General features: G+C 39.5%; 1 protein-coding gene across 6 annotated transcripts in view; it reads right to left on the reverse strand.

Annotated features, from left to right (window-relative positions):
- The window catches only part of GARNL3 (GTPase activating Rap/RanGAP domain like 3), a 210,881-nt gene that overhangs the window by 131,557 nt on the left and 57,734 nt on the right, over positions 1-21,590 (reverse strand). For 3 of the 6 annotated variants that reach the window (XM_074973391.1, XM_074973392.1, XM_074973393.1), the window contains 2 exons: positions 7,145-7,244; positions 2,975-3,093 (listed from right to left, as the gene is read on the reverse strand). The exons of 2 other annotated variants lie outside the window; for them this stretch is intronic. In XM_074973391.1, the coding sequence (XP_074829492.1) occupies positions 2,975-3,093; positions 7,145-7,244 (219 nt within the window). Of the gene's footprint in view, positions 1-361; positions 408-2,974; positions 3,094-7,144; positions 7,245-21,590 lie in introns of those variants that run through there. One more of the 6 variants, XM_074973395.1, reaches the window with a different exon arrangement.

Consider the following 21,590-nt stretch of genomic DNA (forward strand, 5'->3'; position numbering starts at 1 on the left):
TTGGTACTGGCCCACTCTGGGGGTGGAATGGAGCTGCAATGCCTTAGGAAGAGCTCTGGGAAGCACAATTCAGCTTGGTGCTCCTATGAATATAATGTTCTCCAAGACATTTAATAAGTTCCATAGGCTGTGTGAAGGGTAATGGGGCCATGGCCCCACCTTCTCTGTGTCCCCCTTTGGAAAGGAGGCAGTACCAGGGAGCATATATTTTGCTGTTGCAGTGCATGTTATTTTCACCTTTCAAAAGCGCGTCTATTCTTTGTAGTAGGGTCAACAGCATAATGGATCACATTATGATGCCGGGACCCTACATGGTTATGCCAGGGAGACAATAGAGAGAAGGAGCCTCCCTTCCACTTACATCTCCTATACAGGGGGACAAACACAATCCAGCCGGTTATGTTCCCAGCCCTATCACAAAGAAAAGAAATACATTTTTTAGAATCACAAAACATACAATACAACAGCAAAATATTTTACAGAAAAACAAAGACCGAAGAACAACATGTCTCAGTTTTCTTCCTGGTGCTGGAAGAAAACATTCCATTGACATAAAACTATTTAGTAGGTTTCTGTAAAGGTATTTAAAGAGGACTTAATAGACTCCCAGAGATACCTTTGCTGACCTTACACTTCAATTTTTATTCTGCATAAAACCACTGTTATTCTTTTAACTTGTAAAATGGCATGAGGTTTATTATCTACTTGATCTCAATATTTCCTGAACACATAGTGCAGTGTTACGGTCATTTAATAACCCACAGAGGGAAATCCTACAAGGCTCACACCTAGACCATATCAGTTCTTAGCTGTAGAACTCTAACTATAGTATACCTGCTCCTGAAAATTTAAAAGAACAGATCAAATGGTTGCTGAATGGCAAATGTCCCCACATCCTTATTTTGAGTACATATTCAGTCATTTTATGCAGCGGGTGCCATATGGTATCACACAGTAGGTGGGCACAGTAAGGGCACCATCTTGTTTCAAACTAAGCCTGGGAGGTTACCAAAATTCATTAAAAAGTTACCACTAAAATTGTTATTTGGAAGACTATTTCTGTGAGTAAAGGTTTTATTGGCTAATGATCACATCACTAAAGAACCATATCAGATAAACAACAAAAACAACCCAAGGAAACACAAGAGTTTTTATTCATTTGTAGCTGATGTTCATATGTAGCACTTCTGATGACAAACACAGGACTATTAAGGCATCCAGTAGGACCAAACAACACTCAAGTAAAACTATATAATCTGTACACTGTCCAACTTTTCGTCTACATACAGTGGGTGCAATTAAAAAGTTAATTCCAGTTTTAATTATATTTCCTATATTTGGAATGGATAATACCACTAGAACCAGTAATATCTTGACAACTGGAATGAACGTAAATGTGCCCACTGTACTGATTCAGCAGCCATAAATTGCTAGTCATTTGGACTAGTGTATTCTGAAGTAACTGACACTTCCATCTGTCATTATATTTTTACCATACAATGGGGGAGTCTAAAGTGCAGAATGAAGAGAACATTTCCCCCTTATAAACAAAAGGAGTACTTGTGCCACCTTAGAGACTAACAAATTTATCTGAGCATAAGCTTTCGTGAGCTACAGCTCACTTCATCGGATGCATCCAATGAAGTGAGCTGTAGCTCACGAAAGCTTATGCTCAAATAAATTTGTTAGTCTCTAAGGTGCCACAAAGTACTCCTTTTCTTTTTGCGAATACAGACTAACACGGCTGCTACTCTGAAACATTTCCCCCTTATGTTATCTTCATTTTTTAAATTTCCTTTCTGGTGCTTTTATTTTTAATTTTGTTTTTTGTAAAGACAGTCCACTCATGAGCCAGGAAACATGGAACAAATCAATACGGATGGTGTGATTCCTATGAAGCATATACCACCAAGAATTGACCAAAATCTCTTCTGCAAAACGCTTGAGACAGGAAGCATGTATGTGGGTGATATTCTTTCGATGTACTCTCACTGCCTGGGAGTTGTATAAATCTGTCTAATTTGTCTGTTTGCTTTTATAGTTTGCATTAATTTTTTAAGTGGTTATGTGTTACGCCACTCCACCAACACTTCATATTTTACATTACCCTTTTCCCTTTAACCCACTTCTACTGCTTCTGACCATGTCACTCCCCTCCTCCACTGGCTTCATCTTGCCTTACATATCAACTTTAAGCTTCTTATCATCTACTTCAAGGCCCTTGACAACTCCATCCCTGCTGGTATCTCACCTCTCTTCTCCTGCTCTGTCCCATCCGTCTGCTCTCCTAAGCCACCTTACTAACTAAACACTCTCTCTGTATCCTTCTTCTCTCATCTTTACGTCTCCTTTTAGGTTATCCAATAGACACGGATCTTCCTGTCTCTCCTTGTGGCCACACATCCACCCTCTATGCATTTGTATATCTTCTTGAAACACAACTTCCGTGAAGCTTTTCAATGATAATTCACTACCGTGAATAATTAAAATATGCCCATTTGTGACTGGACTTCTATGCAAGTCATCCAACATATTGACAGTCCAAACTGTATGATCTCGCTAAATGCAGAATGGAAGGCCCATGGAGTAGGGACCATTCCTTCTCCTATGTTTTATATGAAGCTATTCACACTGATAGTGCTCCGAAATAGTAAATACTTAAAAATAAGTGAGTTTTAATAACTAGTGAGTTAATGACCTTTAGAGGGTCAGCAGGGAATCCAAAGGTTTCCTGTAGGTGAAGGAAGCCAGGATGACAAAAAAATGGCATCTGGAAACATGAAGCCTACAGATAAGATTTGTTTGCATTCTTTTCTGGGCTTATACTCATACCATATATGTATCTCCTGTGGTAACCACAGCACAGTAGCTATGGAAAAATGTTAAGAATTCAGTGGTACAACTGAGGGAAGGAAATGCCCTAAAAAACCATGGAGAGCGGGCAGGCAGGCAACTATTAGTATTTGTTCCTTACTGTTTTTTTCCAGAGAATTGAGCGGTATTGAGGGACACGTTGACTGTTTTGGTTGGAGAGCACGACAGACAGAAAAAAAGGGTTCTTCTCTGCATCTGTACCTATGTAATTCTGATGAACTGGAAAGAAAACACAACAAGTGAAAAACAATTATACGAGGAAAAATCAATTGTTACAAAAGGAACTACATTGTTGGTAGGTTTCCAGCAGCATATTGCCAAAATCTCCTTACTCACTTTTTCTGCTGCTGAAACCCTTGTCCATGTGCTGTGATCTCTTGCCTTGATTAAAATAACCTTCTCTTGTTCAATCTCTCTGCCACTCCTCCAGCTCCCACCACTCCACCACCCTCTGAATTCTTCTACTTATTGCATCTAGTTTGAGTTACTCATTCTAGCAGGTCCTATAATAATCTCACAGTCACATTTCCCTCTGAACTCTCTCAAGCCCCATTAAACACCTTCCATTCCTTTTGCTTACTCTATCCTTTGTCCCATTCTCTACTCCTGGTTTTGTGCTCTCTGTCATGCTGCTCACTATACCTGGAACAGTCTCCCTGCTGTGGGTAGCAATTTCAGTGTGTATGCCCAGTCCCAGAGTACACAACATCAGCATTTAACATTTGGTCTATGCTGGTCAATAATGGCTTTACTGAAGCCTAATAAAACAAATAAGGATGCCATTGATTTTAAGGAAGAAACATGATTTGAGAAAATGTTTTTAAATTATGGAAGGTGTGTGTTATTGATGTTTACATACACTGAGAAAAGTCCAGAATTTGTAATTAGGTTCCATCAGAAACTATGCCTCAGTCACCTTACTGATCTACATTAAGGTGTTAATATTAATGCTATTTACCACAATATTAAATATTATATAGTTACAATTTGTTGAGTTTCCGTTTCTGTGTGAACCATAACTTTAAAATTCCAGTCTTTTGTACATTTAAAATCTCAGCTATAAATTGTTTTTTCATTTAATTACAGCAAGTTAAGGTTCCTACAGCATTAACTCAGATATATTTTTGTTTTTCTATACAAATGTCTATCTGTCATATTAATGGCATAATGTACATCATAATATACAGAGTATGTACAATATGACCATATTAACTGTGTTATAACCTTAACATTTTCAAGTTCCTGGCTTTTTGCAATTATAATTGTAAACTTAATGCTGCCTTGAAGCTTCCATTTAACATGTAATAACTGACAAAACATTAATAGTAGGCAGTTGGTGTTATGGACCCAAGATGCATCATACAAAGGAGATGTGAGCTTCAGTGGAAGTTATAATGATTTTAAGGTCCAGAATGTTTGAGAAAAGGTTGAAAATTGCTTATATTTAGCCTAGAGAAAAGAAGGCTGGGGTGTGGGGGTGTGTGACATGAGAACAGTCTTCAAATATGTAAAAGGTTGTTATCAAGACGATAGTGATCAATTATTCTCCATGTCCACTGAGGGTAGGACAAGAAGTAATTGTTAATCTGCAGCAAGGGAGATTTAGGTTAGAGATTAGGAAACACTAACTATAAGAATATTTAAGCACTGGATTAGGTTACCAAGGGCTCTTGTGGAATCCTTGGTATTGGAGGTGTTTAAGAACAGGTTAGACAAACACCTGTCAGGGAAGGTCTAGGTATACATGATGCTGCCTCTGTGTGGGGGCATGGACTAGATGGCCTCTTGAGGTCCCTTCCATCCCTACATGACTATGATTTTATCAATGAGATCACTAACATGAGTAAGGCCACCACAATTTTACCCTAAAATGTGCTAGACACCTACTGAAAATCTGTTCTATGAACAATAAATACACTTCTTCTTTTTTTTTTTTTTTTACCAAAATTATATGCAGAGAGCAAAGCTAACAAGCAGTCCTGTTTTTACTGCTGCTGAATCCAAGAGGTTGATTCTATGTGGAGATCGGATTTCACTATACAGATACAACTCACCTGCCCTTTAAAACTTGGCTTTCTGGATTTATTATAGTAGTGTCAGATCATATATCCTATATATAATACTATATTTATATAAATAGTAACCACAATGCTTTCTTTTAGGAGAGGCCATGACTGCTCCAGGTCAAGCCTTTTCTCTCCTCATTGTCTCTCCCCCAAAAGGCCAAACTGAGAATATGTCGCTTGCAAAACATGCTAACGAACTTGGAAGCTCAGCAAATGTGGTAACATGCAGTGCACAACTCCTGCTCTTTCCATTTCTAAAGTTTATAAATTGGTACGCTACAGCTAACACCATTCTTTAATCAGCATTTCCACTGAGTAGTTTCAGTGTTGTATGCAATTTCAAAAGTAAATATTCAGTTGATCCAACAGCTTCCAAAATACCTCAGAAATTTGGCTTTTTTAGGAATTTGTCTCTAGTCTCTGGCACCCAAGGTTATTTTTAAGAACATGACTTAAAGGAACACTGTGAATAGATCAAATTGTTAAATTCTCTATTTTTCTTGCATCTGTTTGTAAAATGCAAGTAATTTTGAGAGATTTTTTCGAAGAAAATTTCTTATTTAAAAATATATTTTTTCTAGATATCCAGCACTCATAGGCAAATTCAAAACCATGTAGTATGCACAGGGAAGCAGCTATGAACAACCTGCAATAACTGACTGGTGTATACAGCCTAGCCCTAGTGAACATCCCTACAATAACAAACCAGATTGTAAAAACAACGAGGAGTCCTTGTGGCATCTTAGAGACTAACACATTTATTTGGGCATAAACTTTCGTGGACTAAAACCCACTTTATCAGATCAGTGGGTTTTAGCCCACAAAAGCTTATGCCCAAATAAATTTGTTAGTCTCTAAGGTGCCACAAGGATTCCTCACTGTTTTTTGCTGATACAAACTAACATGGCTACCACTCTGAAACCTGAAACCAGATTGTACATTTTATTTATTTGTTTGTATGTACTGAGGCAGTGCTTAGGAGCCCTTGTCATGGACATTGTGCTAAGCACTGTAGAAACACAAGTAACAGAAAGGTAAAAAATGATTTTAAGAAATAGATGTTTAAGATTTCAGGGTGTCTATTATAAAACAAAATGAAAAGAAGAAAGACTCCTGCAAACACATTAAGAAATCCTGACTCTGTCAACAACTTTAAAGGACTTAATGAAGAAAGCATGGAAATCAAAACCTGGCTGCAGATCCTCACTACCAAGAGACATGGTTTAAATTTAGAAGAGATAAGAGAAAATTTATTGAGGAATTGCAGCTTCAAGGGGAAGAGAGGGATTTTTTTGTTTTGTTCTGTAAAGTTTATGTTTCAAGTCTCTCAAACTACAGGATTCTGCCATCCCAGTTCCTTCCTACAAAATCTGTGAAGAAAAGCAATTTCTGCTGATTTCCCTTAAAGTCTTGTGCAAATATGCTATCTCACAAAATACTGCTACATTATATGGAGCGGAATAATTGTTATTTTTAGACTTACAAAGCCAAGTAGGGGCCTAAGTGACTAATCTGGTGAGATCCTGCCAACTCAGCGGGCCAGTTCTGGAAGATATTTTGTGAAAAAGAACAAGGACAATTGGGTAAGCCACTTCAGGTATGATATAAACTAACCAGAACCTTCACTCAAGTCTTAACCAAGCCTAAACTTTTCCTGATGTGCAATTAACTCGGCCTTCAACAATTCACATACACTTCAAGCATATTTCCTTATTTTGTCTGGGACAAGAAGTAGAAATGCAAAAATCCCCAAACAAAAAGTGTTCTGAAAACATTTTTACCTTATAGAAAAGTGAGGAGCACCAGAATTCTTGAAAGAAACCCTGATGTGACAAGACTTCTTGGGTTTGGGGCTTCTCTCTCACTAATGAGGCATCCGTGCTAGAAGTTTAGCTTCCAATGGACTGGCAGTAAAGTCTGCAGTGCAGTGAATGATTACAGCTTTAGTGACCAAATACTATCATGTGCTTATCCTGGATTGTATTGTGCCCACAATAACATCAGAAGCTAAGCTCTTTGGGCCATGGACCCACCTGTCTGCCACAGTCCATCTTCTGTACAACACTGCACACACTGAAGGTGCAATATTAATAAGAAGAAATAAAGTCAATCCCATGCACTTTAACAATTGCAATTACTCAAATGTGAAAGGTATTTCTCATTTATTTAAAATCATGTTTAAGCCATTTACAAAGTGTAATTACCTTTTCCTAGAAAATATTTGAAATACCATCTGGTGTGGTACTCTGGGTTTTCCAAGTGCACATCTGTTCTGCGCCATGTACCTGGGGTGAAATCTGCATTCTGAAGCAGAAACAGAATTGGGAAATTATTAGATTAAACCCCTCCAAATGCAAAGGTGGGGAGGGGGAATAATGCAGGAAAAAGTCAAGCAAAATTAGCTGAAGTGCACCTGAGGAGTTTGATCCTCATGCCCATTCTTCATTCAAAAGCATGAAGCTGATTTGGAAATCTATTTTAATGCAACTGAAATAAAAATTTCTTACAGGTGATTTGAATATTGGATTGCTGAATAACCGGAATATTGGACAGAAGGTCACAGATTGTTCAGGAAAGACAGGCAGGGGAAAACAAGGAGGAGATGTTACACTGTATATCAAGATTGTATACACTTGTTCTGAAGGAGGTGACAGACAGGCCAGTTAAAACTCTCTGGGTGAAAACAAAAAACGGGGGCAACTTCACGGTAGGTGTCTACTATAGATCACCAAATCAGGAGAAGAAGGTGGATGAGGCATTTCTAGAACAAATAACAGAAATAACTAAAAACACAAGACCTGGTAATAATGGGGAATTTTAGCGACCTAGATATCTGTTGGAAAAGTAATACAGCAAAACAAAGTGTCCAGTAAATTCCTGGAATGTGTAGGGGATAACTTCTTGTTTCAGGAGTAGAGGAAGCAACCACTGGAGGGGTAGTACTTTAGACTTGATTCTGACTGTAGAAGGCAATTTGGGTGAAAGTGATCGTGAAATGTTTCTAAGGAAAGAAAGGACTTAAAAAAGCAAATTTTAACAAGCTCAGAACTAGCAGGTAAGGTCCCATGGAAAGAAAATCTAAGGGAAAAAGGAGTTTCTCAAAGAGTTTCTCAAAGAGAAAATATTTAAGGCATAACAGCAAATTATCCCGACGCACAGGAAAGATCAGTAGAATAGTATAAGGCAAATACAGCTGCATCAGGAGCTCTTTAAAGACCTGAAAATCAAAAAGAAATATTATAAATAGCGGAAACATGGACAAATTGCTGGGAATGAATACAAAAGAATAGCACAAGCATGTAGGCACAAAATCAGAAAAGCTAAGGCACAAAATGAGTTACACCTAGTAAGTGACATAAAAAGCAACAAGAAGAGATTATTTCAATACATTAGGAGCTAGAGAAAAAACATAAGTAAAGTGTAGGTCCACAACTTTGCAGGGAAGGAGAGCTAATAACTGATGACATCAAAAAGGCTAAAGGTGTTTAATTCCTGTTTTGCTTACAGCTTCACTAAAAAGGCTAATTGTGATCAAATACCTAACCAGATTTAATATTAACAACAAGGGGAAAGGAACATAAGCTAGAATAGGTTAAAGAATAATTAGATAATTTAGATATATTCAAATTGGCAGGGCCTGACAAAATTCACACAAGCATACTTAAGGAACTACATGAAGCAATCTTTGAGAGCTCATGAAGGATGTGTAAGGTCCCAGTAAACTAGAGAAGGGCAAACATTGTACTTATCTTTAAAATGGGGAACAAAGAGAAAGTGGAGAATTACAGACCAGTCAGGGTAACTTCAATATCTAGAAAGATAATGGAACAAGTACACCAAGGATAATAGAATGGTGAATAATAGCCAGCATGGATTTGTCAAGAACAAATCATGCCAAACCAACTGAAATTCCTTTGTTGACAAGATTACTGGCCTAATGGATGAGGGGAAGCAACAGACATGATTTATCATGCTTTTAAGAAGGCTTTTGATACATTCCCACATTACATTCACAGAAGCAAACTACAGAAATGTGGTCTAGATGAAACTACTGTAAGTGGGTGTACAACTGGCTGAAAACACATACTGAAAGAGTAATCAATGTCTCGCTGTCAAATTAGGAGAACCTGTCTACTGGGGTCCTGCAGAGATCTGTCCTGTGTCAGGTACTATTCAATATTTTCATTAATGACTTGGATAATGGGATGGAGAGTATGTTTATAAAATTTGTGGACACCAAGCTAGGAGTGGTTGCAAGTATTTTGGAGGACAAGATTAGAATTCAAATTGACCTTGACAAACTTGAGAATTGGTCTGAAATCAGCAAGATGAAATTCAATAAAGACAAGTGCAAAGTACTACATTTAAGAAGGAAAAATCAAAACACACAACTACAACATGGGGAGTAACTGGTTAGGCAGTAATACTGCAGAAAAGGATCTGGGGGTATAGAAGATCACTTACTGAATATGACCCAGCGTGATGCAGTTGCAAAAAAGACTAATATCATGCTGGGATGGAATAACAGGAGTGTCTTATCTAAAACACTGGAGGTGATTCATTGCTGCACTCTACTCAGCACTAGTGAGGCCTCAGCTGGAATAGTGTGTCCAGTTTTGCACTCCACACTTTACAATTTGTCTGTATCATTCTTAAAGAGTCCAAAGGGCAGCAACAAATATGATAAAAGGTTTAGAGAAACCTGACCTATGACAAAAGCTTTAAAAAAACAGATATGTTCAGTCTTGAGAAAAGAAGACTGAAGGGGGAACCTGATAGTCTTCAAATATGTTAAGAGCTGTTATAAAGAAAACAGTGATCAATTGTTCTTCACATCCACTGAAGGTGGGACAAGAAATAATCGGCTTACTCTGCAGGAAGGGAAATTCTGGTCAGATATTAAGAAAATCTTTCTAAGTATAGGGATAGTTAAGTACTGGAATAGGTTACCAAAGGAGGTGTGGAATCCCTGTAACTGGAGTTTTTTTTTTTTTTTTTTAAGAACAAGTTAGAAAAACACCTGTCAGTGACGATCTATGTATACATAGTCCTATCTCAGTGCAGAGGGATGGACTAAGATAAACTACTGAGCTTCCTTCCAGCCCCTTACATTTCTAGGATTCTATTTAGCTAAATGCTTTCATATCACTTCGGCCTTTTCTCACTGGCTCTCCCTTGGAACCACTGAGTTTTTGATGGCCCTTTAACATTCTACTAAAAGCAACAACACATCTAGGTACAGGAATTATAGCAAAAAAAAAACAGGTTTTTAAAACTCTCTTTACAATGTTTTGCCTCCAGATTGCCTCCATTTCTCTTTATTCTTCCCAGCACAACCCTAGAGGACTTTCAGCCATGGCCACCCATACTTCTGGAGGAACGGAGGACATGGGAATCCCACTGGAGTCCTTCACTGCTGCTTCTGGGTTGATTGCTTGGTTAAAGGCAAGATTTAAAGTGACACAAGTCCCTCTCTTCTACTTAGGGAATGTTTATGCTACTTCAGCTGTGCTCTAAAGCCAGATCCCTCACTTTACCAGCATATTCTTCAATGAAAACTCTATTTTCATATTTTGGTCTAGAATTTCAGCCAGAAAAAACAACCCACCCTGACTCTTAGGTACTTAATAGGATCTGCGGTCTCAGTTGTACCTGGCCTTGTTTACGGAGAGCAGGGCAGTGGAAGGTACCTACACACTTTTGCACTAGTACACAGTGATCAGGCAAAATGGCTGTCCTTGCACTCCCCTGAAAACAAGGACTACTACACACTAGTGACACTGTCTTACTAACCTTTCTACAGGGGCAGAGCCAAAACCTCAGGCAGCTTCTCATGCGGCATTGAAGAACACATCCTGAATCTTTTCAAAGGGTGTTGCATGCCTGGAAGCATTGTGCCAGGCTAAGCAAATGCCTTCCGGAGTTCCTGCTGAGGACATGTGCCCCTGCAATGGACTGTGACATTAAATCACAACTGAACCCAATGTGTTTCTTTCATTATTCCATGGTGTTTTTAAAGTGTAATTCTTTTATCATTTGATGGCTGTAATAGTTTAGTTTATTGGAACATTCACTATGGGAGTGCTGTACTATCCTTTCTCTAAAAAGAAAAGGAGTACTAGTGGCACCTTAGAGACTAACCAATTTATTTGAGCATAAGCTTTCGTGAGCTACAGTTCACTTCATCGGATAAATAAATTGGTTAGTCTCTAAGGTGTCACTAGTACTCCTTTTCTTTTTGCGAATACAGACTAATATGGCTGCTACTCTGAAACCTATCCTTTCTCTGTGCATCGCCAATACATTATGTGCAATTTACATTTAAAGAGGAACACATCAGAAGCAAGCGTCTAATCATAGGTAACGTACAACAAACTGGGCATGCAAATACACCCCAGTGTATCTCAGATTACAGATCAACATAGTACTGACATATATTTCTAATTCAGCTACTGTCCAGTAAGGAGACATCCTCACAGTACCTTAATATTCAATGATACTAGCATTAATCACTGTTTTCTAAGGAACCATGAACGAGTCTGGGCCGATTCTGGCAGAAATTACCCCAAATTGCCTGTTCAGAATGCAAGCTGTGTGCACCACTACTGCAATACAAAAGGCCTGACAAAAGAAACTACGACTTTCAGCAAGAATCCTGGGGCTTGGATACCCCTGGATAATAAGCAGATTGTGTAGATCAGCTATTAATAGGTTAACGTAAACTATTTCACATAAAAAAAATTTAACACATCATATAACCTGCTTTAACTGGAATTTTATTTATTTCAGAGGTATCTGGACTGTGCAGAGAATGTTACAATTTTAAGGTCTGAATCTTGTGACCTACCAGGGCTATGACCAAAAAAGCCTGATGCCACTAGCGCCCAATTCTGACTGGAACTATATAAAGATACAATTATATAATTGGAGAGTTTAGAAAAGCGCCACAAGAATGATTTGAAGACTAGAAGGCATGAATTACAGTGAGAAACGTAAGAAGTTCAGTCTATTTAGTTTAAGAAGTAAAGAGATGACTTGATCACAATCTATAAATATCTACATGGGGAGATAATTTCTGAAAGCAGAGAGCTCTTATCTAGCCAACAAAAGCATTACAAGATCCAACAGCTGGGAGCTGAAGCTATACAAATTCAAACCAGAAATAAGATCCCACAATCAAGAAAAAACACCACACTAGTTCAAAAACAAACCTGGCCTAGAGTATAAGTAAAAGCATCTATAAAAATCATATATTACAAATGGGAGAAAGGGGAAGCTGATAATAATGAATACAAATTAGAATCTAGGAATCCTAGAAAAGAAGGGCAGCAAAACGACACAAGGAGAAATCTATGGGCAGCAGATTTAAGGACAACAAGGCGATTTAAAAATATATTACGAACAAAAGAAATTCTAACAATGGTATCAGTCATTAGTAGATGGAAATGGTAGAATTTAGGGATGTAAAATATTAAACTGTAAGCATTAGTCTTACCAGTTAATCCACCTTAACCGTTAAGCCCAAGCCCCAGCCCCAGCCCCAGCCCCTGGCTGGCCAAAGCAGCCCCAGCCTCTCTCCCTTTAATCAGTTAACCGATTAAACAATATTATTTTAATAGTTTAAACGGTTACCATTTAAAATAATATTTGCAACCCTAGTAGAATTATCAATAAAAATGCAGAAATGTTCAATAAATATTTTTGTTCTGTATTTGAGAAAATGATAGATTATGTATTCAAATCAGCTGATGACAATGATGAAATACTTTCCATTTCAACAGTAACAAAGGAGGATGTTAAACAGCAGCTCCTAAATCTAGATATTCTGAAATCAGCAAGACTGGATAATTTACACCCATACATTTTTAATGAGCTGGATAAGGAGCTCTCTAGACTGTTAATGATGATTTTCATTATGTCTTGAAACAGTGGGAAGATCCAGAAGTCTGGAAGAAAGCAAATGTTGAGCTATTACTTAAAAAGCCAAACAGGATGACCAGATAATTTATAGGCCTGTCAGCCTGACATCAGTCCCAGGCAAAATAATGTGAATGGTTGAAACAGGACTCAATTAATCAAGAAGAAAGTATAAGTAATCCCAATATATATGGTTTATGGAAAGTATATTTTATCAAACTAATTTGATTTTTAATTTATGAGATTATAAGTTTGGAGGATAAAGATAACAGTAGTGATGTAACAGACTTTTGTAAGGAATTTTGACATAGTACCACACAACTATATGGCGCATATGAAATGATTAAAAACTGGCTAACTGATAGAACTCAAAATGTAATTGTAACAGGGAATCACCTGCAATAAAGTGTGTCTAGTGGGGTCCAGCAGGGATCTGTTTTTGGCTGTAGCCTATTTAACATTTTTATTAATGATTTACAAAAAAACAAAATCACTGATAAAGTTTGCAGATGACAAAAAGATTGGGGAAAGTGGTAAATAATGAAGACGACAGGTCACTCATACAGAGCCATCTGGAATGCTTAGTAAACTGGGCGCAAGAAAGCACCACAAGTTGTATTATAACCAAATGTAAATGCATACATTTAGGAACCAAGGATGTTGGCCATACCTACCAGATGGGGACTCTATCCAATGAAGCAGTGACTTTGAAAAAGACTTGGGAGTCATGGTGAATAGTCAGAAGAAAATAAAGTCCTAGTGCATGCTGTGACCAAAAGGGCTAATTCAGTCCTTGGATGCATAAACAGGGCACTCTTGAATAGGAGTAGGGAGATTATATTACCTCTTTACTGAGCACCTCTGTACTGGAATACTGAAAGCAGTTCTGCTGTTCACAATTCAAGGAGAATGTTAATAAACTGGAGAGGGCCATATAAGTTAGAGAGGGTTCAGAGCAGAGCCACAACAATGGTTAAAAGACCGGAGAACATGCTTTACAGTGAAAGACAACATGCTCTCTCTTTAACAAAGAGAAGGTTAAGGTGTGACTATACAGTTAATAAGTAACTACATGGGGAACAGAAATTTGATAGATGGATCTTCAATCTAGCAAAGATATAACAACATCAACAGCTGGAAGTTGAAGCTAGACAAATTCAGACTAGAAATAAGGCACAATTTTGTTTTGAAAATAGTGAGGGTAATTAAACAATGGAACAACTTACCAAGGGTCATGGTGGATTCTCCATCACTGGAAATTTTTAATCAACATTGGGTGTTTTTCTAAAAGATATGTTCTAGTTCAAACAGCAATTAACTGAGGGAAGTCCTATGCAGGAGATCAGACTACTTGATGATAATAGTCCTGTGACAGGTTGAACCCCCCCATCTGGGATACCACCTGATGTGCTGGGGTCCCACTGGTTCTGCCCGTTCCACCAGCCTGGGTTTCCTCACCCTGTCCTAGTTGTGCCAGGCCCTCAAGCCTTCTCCAGCACACACACATACACACACAGGTAGGGACACACCCAGCTGCAAATGGACACAGAGACAATGAGATCAGCTATGTGTGGGAGGAATCAGCTCGGGGATACACCCAGCACTCACGTGCACACTCCCTTCGGGGTGTAAACGCAAAATAATATTGTCTTGTACTGTACAGAAAAATCTGCACAGCACAAGCTCATAAAAATTGCCCTCTCCCTCAATGTAGAAAGAGATATGCACAGCTTCTTGACCTCCCCCTCCCCAAGATATGAATTGCACAAACTGGGTTATGTTACAACCAAGAAATGAGTTTATTAACTACAAAAGGTAAATTTTAAAGTGATTATAAGGGATAGGAAACAGAACAAAGCAGATTACTGAGCAAATAAAACAAAACACGCAAACTAAGCTTAATACACTCAAGAAACAGGTTACAAAATGTAATTTCTCACCCTAAATGTTGTTTTAGGCAAGTTGCAGAATTTCTGTAGCTTAGAGTTCCAGTTATTTCTCTTTACAGACTGAACCCCTGTCTCAGCCTGGACTCAAACCTGCCTTTCCCTTCAGGTGTTTTTAGCAGTCTTCCTTCCTGGGCAGGCAATGGAGGAGAGTCCTGAATGCCTTCCTTCCCAGCCTTAAATAGAATTTACCAGGTGACATCATTAGATGACCCTGCAGTGTTAAAGCAACATCTCAGGAAGCTCCTCAGGAAGGTGGAACATTAGTATCTCCAAAGTTCTATTGTCCTTCTTAAATGGCTCATTCAGGCTGATTGCCTACTGTCTGGTGGGCATTCCCCCAAATACACACACAGTTGTAATTGTTACATAGTCAATATTCCTAACTTTAGATACAAAAATGATACATTCATACAAATTGGATATACACATTCAGTAGATTATAACCTGCTCATTGATACCTCACGTAACTCATCTTGCATAAAACATATCTTAGTTATGCTGTATTCGTATCATAACAATATTTCTGTGAAGAATATGGGGTAATGTCACAAGTCCATCCTCCTAGCCTTAAAAATCTATATCTAATAAATAAATATGAATATGATATGCATTCTGTGCCATGTAGTTAGGAGTTCTAAAATAGAAATTTTAATTATAAGGCACAGAATAGATATCGTAGAGGATTTTGAGAGATTTCTAACATTACACATTTTTCTCACTTGTGGACTTAAGCATCAGTCTCCCACTTTATGCACCTAGAGGCCAACATTTAGGCACCACTTGTACTCACAAGCCCTGTCCAGCTGCCACATAACCCTGCAGGCACCTAAACTCCCAAGGAGCCAGAGTTTCCACCATTAAAGTCGATGAAGTGCTTAACTTTTGGCAGTTGGGCATATACACAGCATGTAAGTCCTGATACCATCCAACATCTTGGCACCTAACTCACGCCTAAGCCTAAGCCCCACTGGGACCCACAAATTAGCACTCCCCTACCTATCTTGCCTTCAGGACCCAATCTGACCTATGTGCTATGATAATGGTGCGTAACACTTCTCCTCCCCCTATGACTTTTAGCTTAGTGGTTAGAACACTCACCCAGGATGTGGGAGAAGCAGGTTCAATTCCACTGTGTATAAATAATTAAATATTAATGTGCACCTAGACTGGAACACCCATAGGCAGACATATCTGAAGAACCACAGTTACTTCACAGGGTGAGTAACCATTTCTCGTTTCCTTTAAGTAGCAATATGAGTTAGGAGTAATCAATGTCTCTGTAAAACATTTGCAACCATAAATGTTCTCAATATTTTGAAGAATGAAGACTTTAGAGTATTTATAAAAGAAATCAATTTCAGTAAGAATGTGTGTAAGATTTTTTGTATAGGTTTACACTAAAGGTTTTTCTCTTTGCAAATAGGAGGGATGAGGAAGCCCTTTCAGTTTATAGCTCTGATAACATGTCCTAAGAATCAGTCGTCTTTTGAATATCTTAAATAAAGAATATCCTCACATTGTTCTATACAACCAGTTCTCTTTCTAACATTAATATCTTATAGAGTTTGTTTTATTGAGATAAAAATTATGTCCATACCAAACTGCTGTCTGGCACAAGTAGGATGTGTCTTGTTCTTTGAGAAGTTTCAGAGTAACAGCCGTGTTAGTCTGTATTCGCAAAAAGAAAAGGAGTACTTGTGGCACCTTAGAGACTAACCAATTTATTTGAGAAGACACTCTTGTTGTTTTCCTTTGAACCAAATGGTTTCTAGTTTTATAATTTACCATTTGTAATACATTGACAATATGCTGTTAAAGATACATATCAGATATTCTATATAAAGCACAATTACTAATACATAGATATTTAAAACATAGTATAAAAGAAAATAGTACTGAAGTTAAACCAAAATAGAAGTTAAAAGCTGCATCCCAGAATGTGTGTGTAAACACATGGATGTAGTAATTATGGTTTTATAGCTAAGGAGGTGTCATTCTCTTTGACACTTGGGGTGGAATTCACAAGAGGGACTTAGGCACTGTGAAGCTGAGCAGGGAGCTGTCTAGGACAGTCAATACGAAATGCTGAAGAGAGGAGTTTGGCCTGGGTCAGGGCCCTCAAAGGGAGCTAGGTCTCTGTCTCCACTTGAGATTCAAGGCACTGAAGTCTGTCCTGTACTTAGGTGCCTAAGCCAGGTCAGTTATTTTGCAAGAAAAACCAAGCCCACACTTTTGACCTTTAGCCCTGTGGTTAGAGCACTCACCCAGCATGAGAGAGCCCTGGGTTCAATTCCTGATGTGGAGCAGAGATTAGAACTTGGGTCATCTACCTCCCAGGAGAGGGTGCTAACCTCTGAGCTATAGGTTATGTTAGGGTCGGTTTCTTGCAGTCTCTGTTGAAACTGTTCAATTTTTTAAATAAATAAATATTGAATAAGGTGGTGGGACTGGAACTTGGGTCTCCTACCTCCCAGAAGAATGCCCTAGATCACTGGGCTATGGAGTCATTCTCATGCTCTCTGTTCCTTCTCTACTGCAAAGCTCCATGGCAAAGAACTCTGAAGCGGAGAGGATGACGACAGATAGTGGAGCACACACAGTGACACACTCAAAGAGCCACAGTTACTGCACAGGGTGAGTAACCATTTCTTCTTCTTCAAGTAGTGTCCCTACAGGCATGCCACTGTATGTCACTACCAAGCAGTGCCCTCTACGGAGAGGCGTAACTTTGGAGTTGAGTCCAAGATTGAGGACAGTACAATAGATAATACTGCATCAGAAGCTAAGCCTTGGGTAAACACATAGGGTTCAGAAAGGTATGAATGGAGGTACAGGTTGCAGCTCTACATATTTCTGTGACTAGAACATTCCTAAGAAAAGCTATCGAAGTAGAAAGGTATCTTGTGAAGTGAGTTAATGCTCTAGAAGGAGGTTACAGATCATGAGACTGATAACAGGTAATGGATATCTGGCTCCATCTAGAGAGTCTTTGCTTGGAAATTGGAGATCCAATTCTGTCCACAATGGAAAGAAATAATCTGGGAGATTTTCTGAAGGGTTTAGTCCTGTCTAGGTCAAAGGCTAATGCCCTTCTGACATTGAGTGTACTTAATGCCACATATTTTCCTTATTCAGATGTGCTTTGGGGGAAAAAACTGGAATGTGGACAGGTTGGATTATGTGGACATCTGACGATACCTTTGGTAAGAACTTGAGGTATGGTTGTAATGTGACCTTATCCTTAAAAAATACTGTGAATGGAGGCTATGCCATCAGAGCCCCTCTCTCTCCCCCACTGTTTGAGCAGAAGTAACGGCTATGAGAAAAGCCATTTTCACAGACAAGCATAGAAGGGAGCAGATAGACATACTTTCAAAGGGCGGGGGGGGGAGGGGCTCATAAAGGCATGTAAGCACCAAGTTGATGTCCCAAACTGGAGTAGGGCATGTGACTTGTGGGAAGAGGTTCCCCAGTCTTCTAAGAAATATCATCATTGTAGGATGAGTCAGCATGGAAAAACCCTCCATCATACGATGGAAGGCTGTAATAGATGACAAGTGTACTCTAACGTAGCTCAGAGACAACCTCGTCAATTTTAGATCGAAAATGTAATCTGGTATATCTGACAGCAGAGAGGAATTAGGTGAAAGATGTCAGTAACAGCAGTGACTGAATCTCATCCACATTTGTAGGTAGGTATTACGAGCGGATTGTTTCCTACTATATAATTGTACTCTCTCTACGTCCTCAGAACAGATTGATGTTTCTAATCCTGCAAACCAATTAGCCATACCTTGAGTCAAAGAACCTCAAGACTTTGATCAGCATCCCGAGAGAGAAGATGGGGACGGTCCAGAGAGTGATCGGTCGACCCATAGTGAGCTTGGTGAGGTAAAGGAACTCTGTTTATCTTGGCCATGTCAGAACTATGGCTGGCCTTGTCTTTCCTTACTTTGATCAATACTTTGGCTATCAAGGGAGCTGGAGGAATGCATACAGGAGACTTGAACTCCAGTGAAGGAGGAAGGCATCTCCCAAGGAACGCCAATCTAGTCCGCCTCTCAAGCAGAACTGGGAGCACTTCTTGCTCTTTACCGTGGCAATCAGGTCTATCTGCAGGATGCACCAGCACAAAAATATGTAGTGGAATCTAACTCCCATTCATGATCTTGTGAGAAACACCTGCTGAGGGTATCCGCTGTGAATTTTTGCACACCTCTCCTGAGGTGTAAGCTGCTGAGATGTTGATCTGACTTCAAAACATCAATTCGAGAGCCTCACTGCTTTGGCACAGACAGAAGGTGATCTTGCTTTCCCTTGACAGTTGATATAGAACATGTATGACATGTTGTTTGTCATGATCTTCATATATTTGTCCCTGATCAGTGGAAGGAAACAGAGACTGACTGGTCTGAGTTCCAGTAAGCTGATGTGCAGGATAGCTTCAAGAGATGACCACTTGCCTTGAGCAGTGTGAGTGTCTAGATGGGCTCCCCATCCCGATAAGGATGCATCTGTTGTTATTAGCATTGAAAATGGTTGAGCAAAAGGGACCCCTGTGCAAACATTTTGAAGGTCCTTCCACTAGTCAAGGGACTTTTTCCCACAGTGAAAGGCATTAAGAGTAGTTTGTTCAAACTGTGTTTGTTCAGCGAATAAACAGTTCTGAACCACCCCGGAGATCATACATGTGAAGTCTCACGTGGCTTATCACAAAAACACCAACTGCCATATGCCCTAATAGCTCTAGACAGTTTCTGGTCGAAGTTTGGGGTCTGATCTGAACTCTGGTGACTAAGTTGGCTACGGCTATGAACCTCTGCAGAGGAAGGTATGCTTTGGCTGCTATTGCATGCAAGTGAGCTACTATGAACTCCAAACTTTGTATGGGGGTTAGGGTGGACTTTTGGATGTTTAACTACAGTCCCAGTCTGAAAAATAGATCTATGGCCCTTTGAGTGGCCAAAAAGGATTCGTTGTAGGAGAATCCCTTGAGAAGCCACCACTGAGAGAACTTTTGAGAACACTCTGGTGCTGAGGAGAGACCAAATGGAAGCACCCTCTCTTGGAAACGCTCTTTCCCCAGAGTGAAGTGGAGGAACCGTCTATGAGAATGGTGACTCACTATATAAAAGTAAGTATCCTGGCGGTCAGGGGTTTAGGACCAATCCCAGTGAGGGAATTATTGCTGCAAGAGTTACCATCCTAAACTTCTGAACCTTTACAAATCTGTTGAGTAATCTTAGATCTAGAATGGGTCTCCAACCACCATTCTTTTTTGGAACCGGGAAGTATCTGGAATAAAACCCCTTCTCTTGGTGTTGTGTAGGAGCTGGTTCTATATCACCCTAATTCAGAAGACAGCCTATTTCCTGTCGTAAGAAGTGCTCATGAGAGGAGTCCCTGAAGACAGATAGGGAAGTGGGGTGGGATGGTGGGAGTGAAATAAAGTGGATGGAATTTCTTGTTGAAATCATCTTGGCAGAAGTGAAAAAGGTGGTCACTGAAGTAAGGGAGAAAAGCAGATGGTTGCAGCAGGTATTAACGGGAATGGTAATCAGCACCTCAACCACCCCATCAAAATTGATGTTTCTAAGTTGTCAGTTGTGAGGTCAATGCCTCAGGAGGTAGATGGTCTCCTCTTCTGGAACCACTGCCTCTTACACTGGAGTTTGTAATATCTCTGGCAGGAAACCAAGCAGAACGATATCTCTGCGCTATCTGGGACTTACTGAACTTTCTTTTCTGCGCAGGTGTGTAAATTTGCAAAGAACGCAACGTGGCCCTTGAGTCTTTTAAGATATATAGAGACTCATCAGTCTTTTCTGCAAACAGCTTCAATCTGTCAAAAGGAAAGTCCCTCAACTGTATTTTGGACTTTCCTCAGAAACCCCTATAGCTGAAGCCAGGATCTCTTGCTAAAGTCAAACTGTTTGCTTGCCTTGCACCAGAGATTAACCAAAATCTGGCTGTGCCCCTATGACCAGCTAAGCAGCACAACTGACAAAGGAGTTCTTTGTGTCAGTAACTATTACAAACAAAAGAGAAGGTTCACTCTGCTTCCAGCTCAGTGGTCAGAATAAAATGGAAAGATTAAATGCCGAGCAGCTGTACTTGCATCAGAGGGGTAACTTCTGTTTCCTGGGAGTCAACTGGCCAGTCTTAGGATAGAAAAGAGAAAGGACACCATCCCATGGGATTGTGGGATAGCAGTGGCAGACTCTCAGGACCCAAGTCTGGCAGACCTGGGCCCAAGCTGCATCCATACTGCAAAATGATGGAGTTTGGACCCAAGTCCCCGTGGGGACCAAGCTCGAATCCTCTACTACTGCAGAGTCCTGGGACCTAGAGCTGAGTCAGACAGATTGTGTGTAGATGAAGGGAGGATTTGGGCTCAAGTCTGAGTCTGAGCTTACTCTGCAGTGTAGGCATGCCCTTGGACTACTGTGTTAACTCCTGCACTCTCAGTCAGTCTATTCATTTCATCTATACAACCAAGCACACAGCAGCAATACTACAACTACAAAGAAGCTGCACACCACCACATCAAGAAGCGGCAACCTTCCAGCCCAGCACTGCTTCTACAACAAAATCACATTACCCAATTCTTTGACATGCACTGATGAGATGAAGCACTGCATTTAATTTTTTCTTGTAAAACTTTTAAATGGAATACCAAAATGCTATTATAATTTAAGGTATCAAACAAGTTTCTCCTGTTAAACACCAGACTGTTTAAAGTTTAAACTATGTACTCATGGAAAGGAAACATAAGCTAACCTTT

The sequence above is a fragment of the Natator depressus genome, chromosome 16, assembly GCF_965152275.1.
Source record: "Natator depressus isolate rNatDep1 chromosome 16, rNatDep2.hap1, whole genome shotgun sequence".
Lineage (NCBI taxonomy): Eukaryota > Metazoa > Chordata > Testudines > Cheloniidae > Natator > Natator depressus.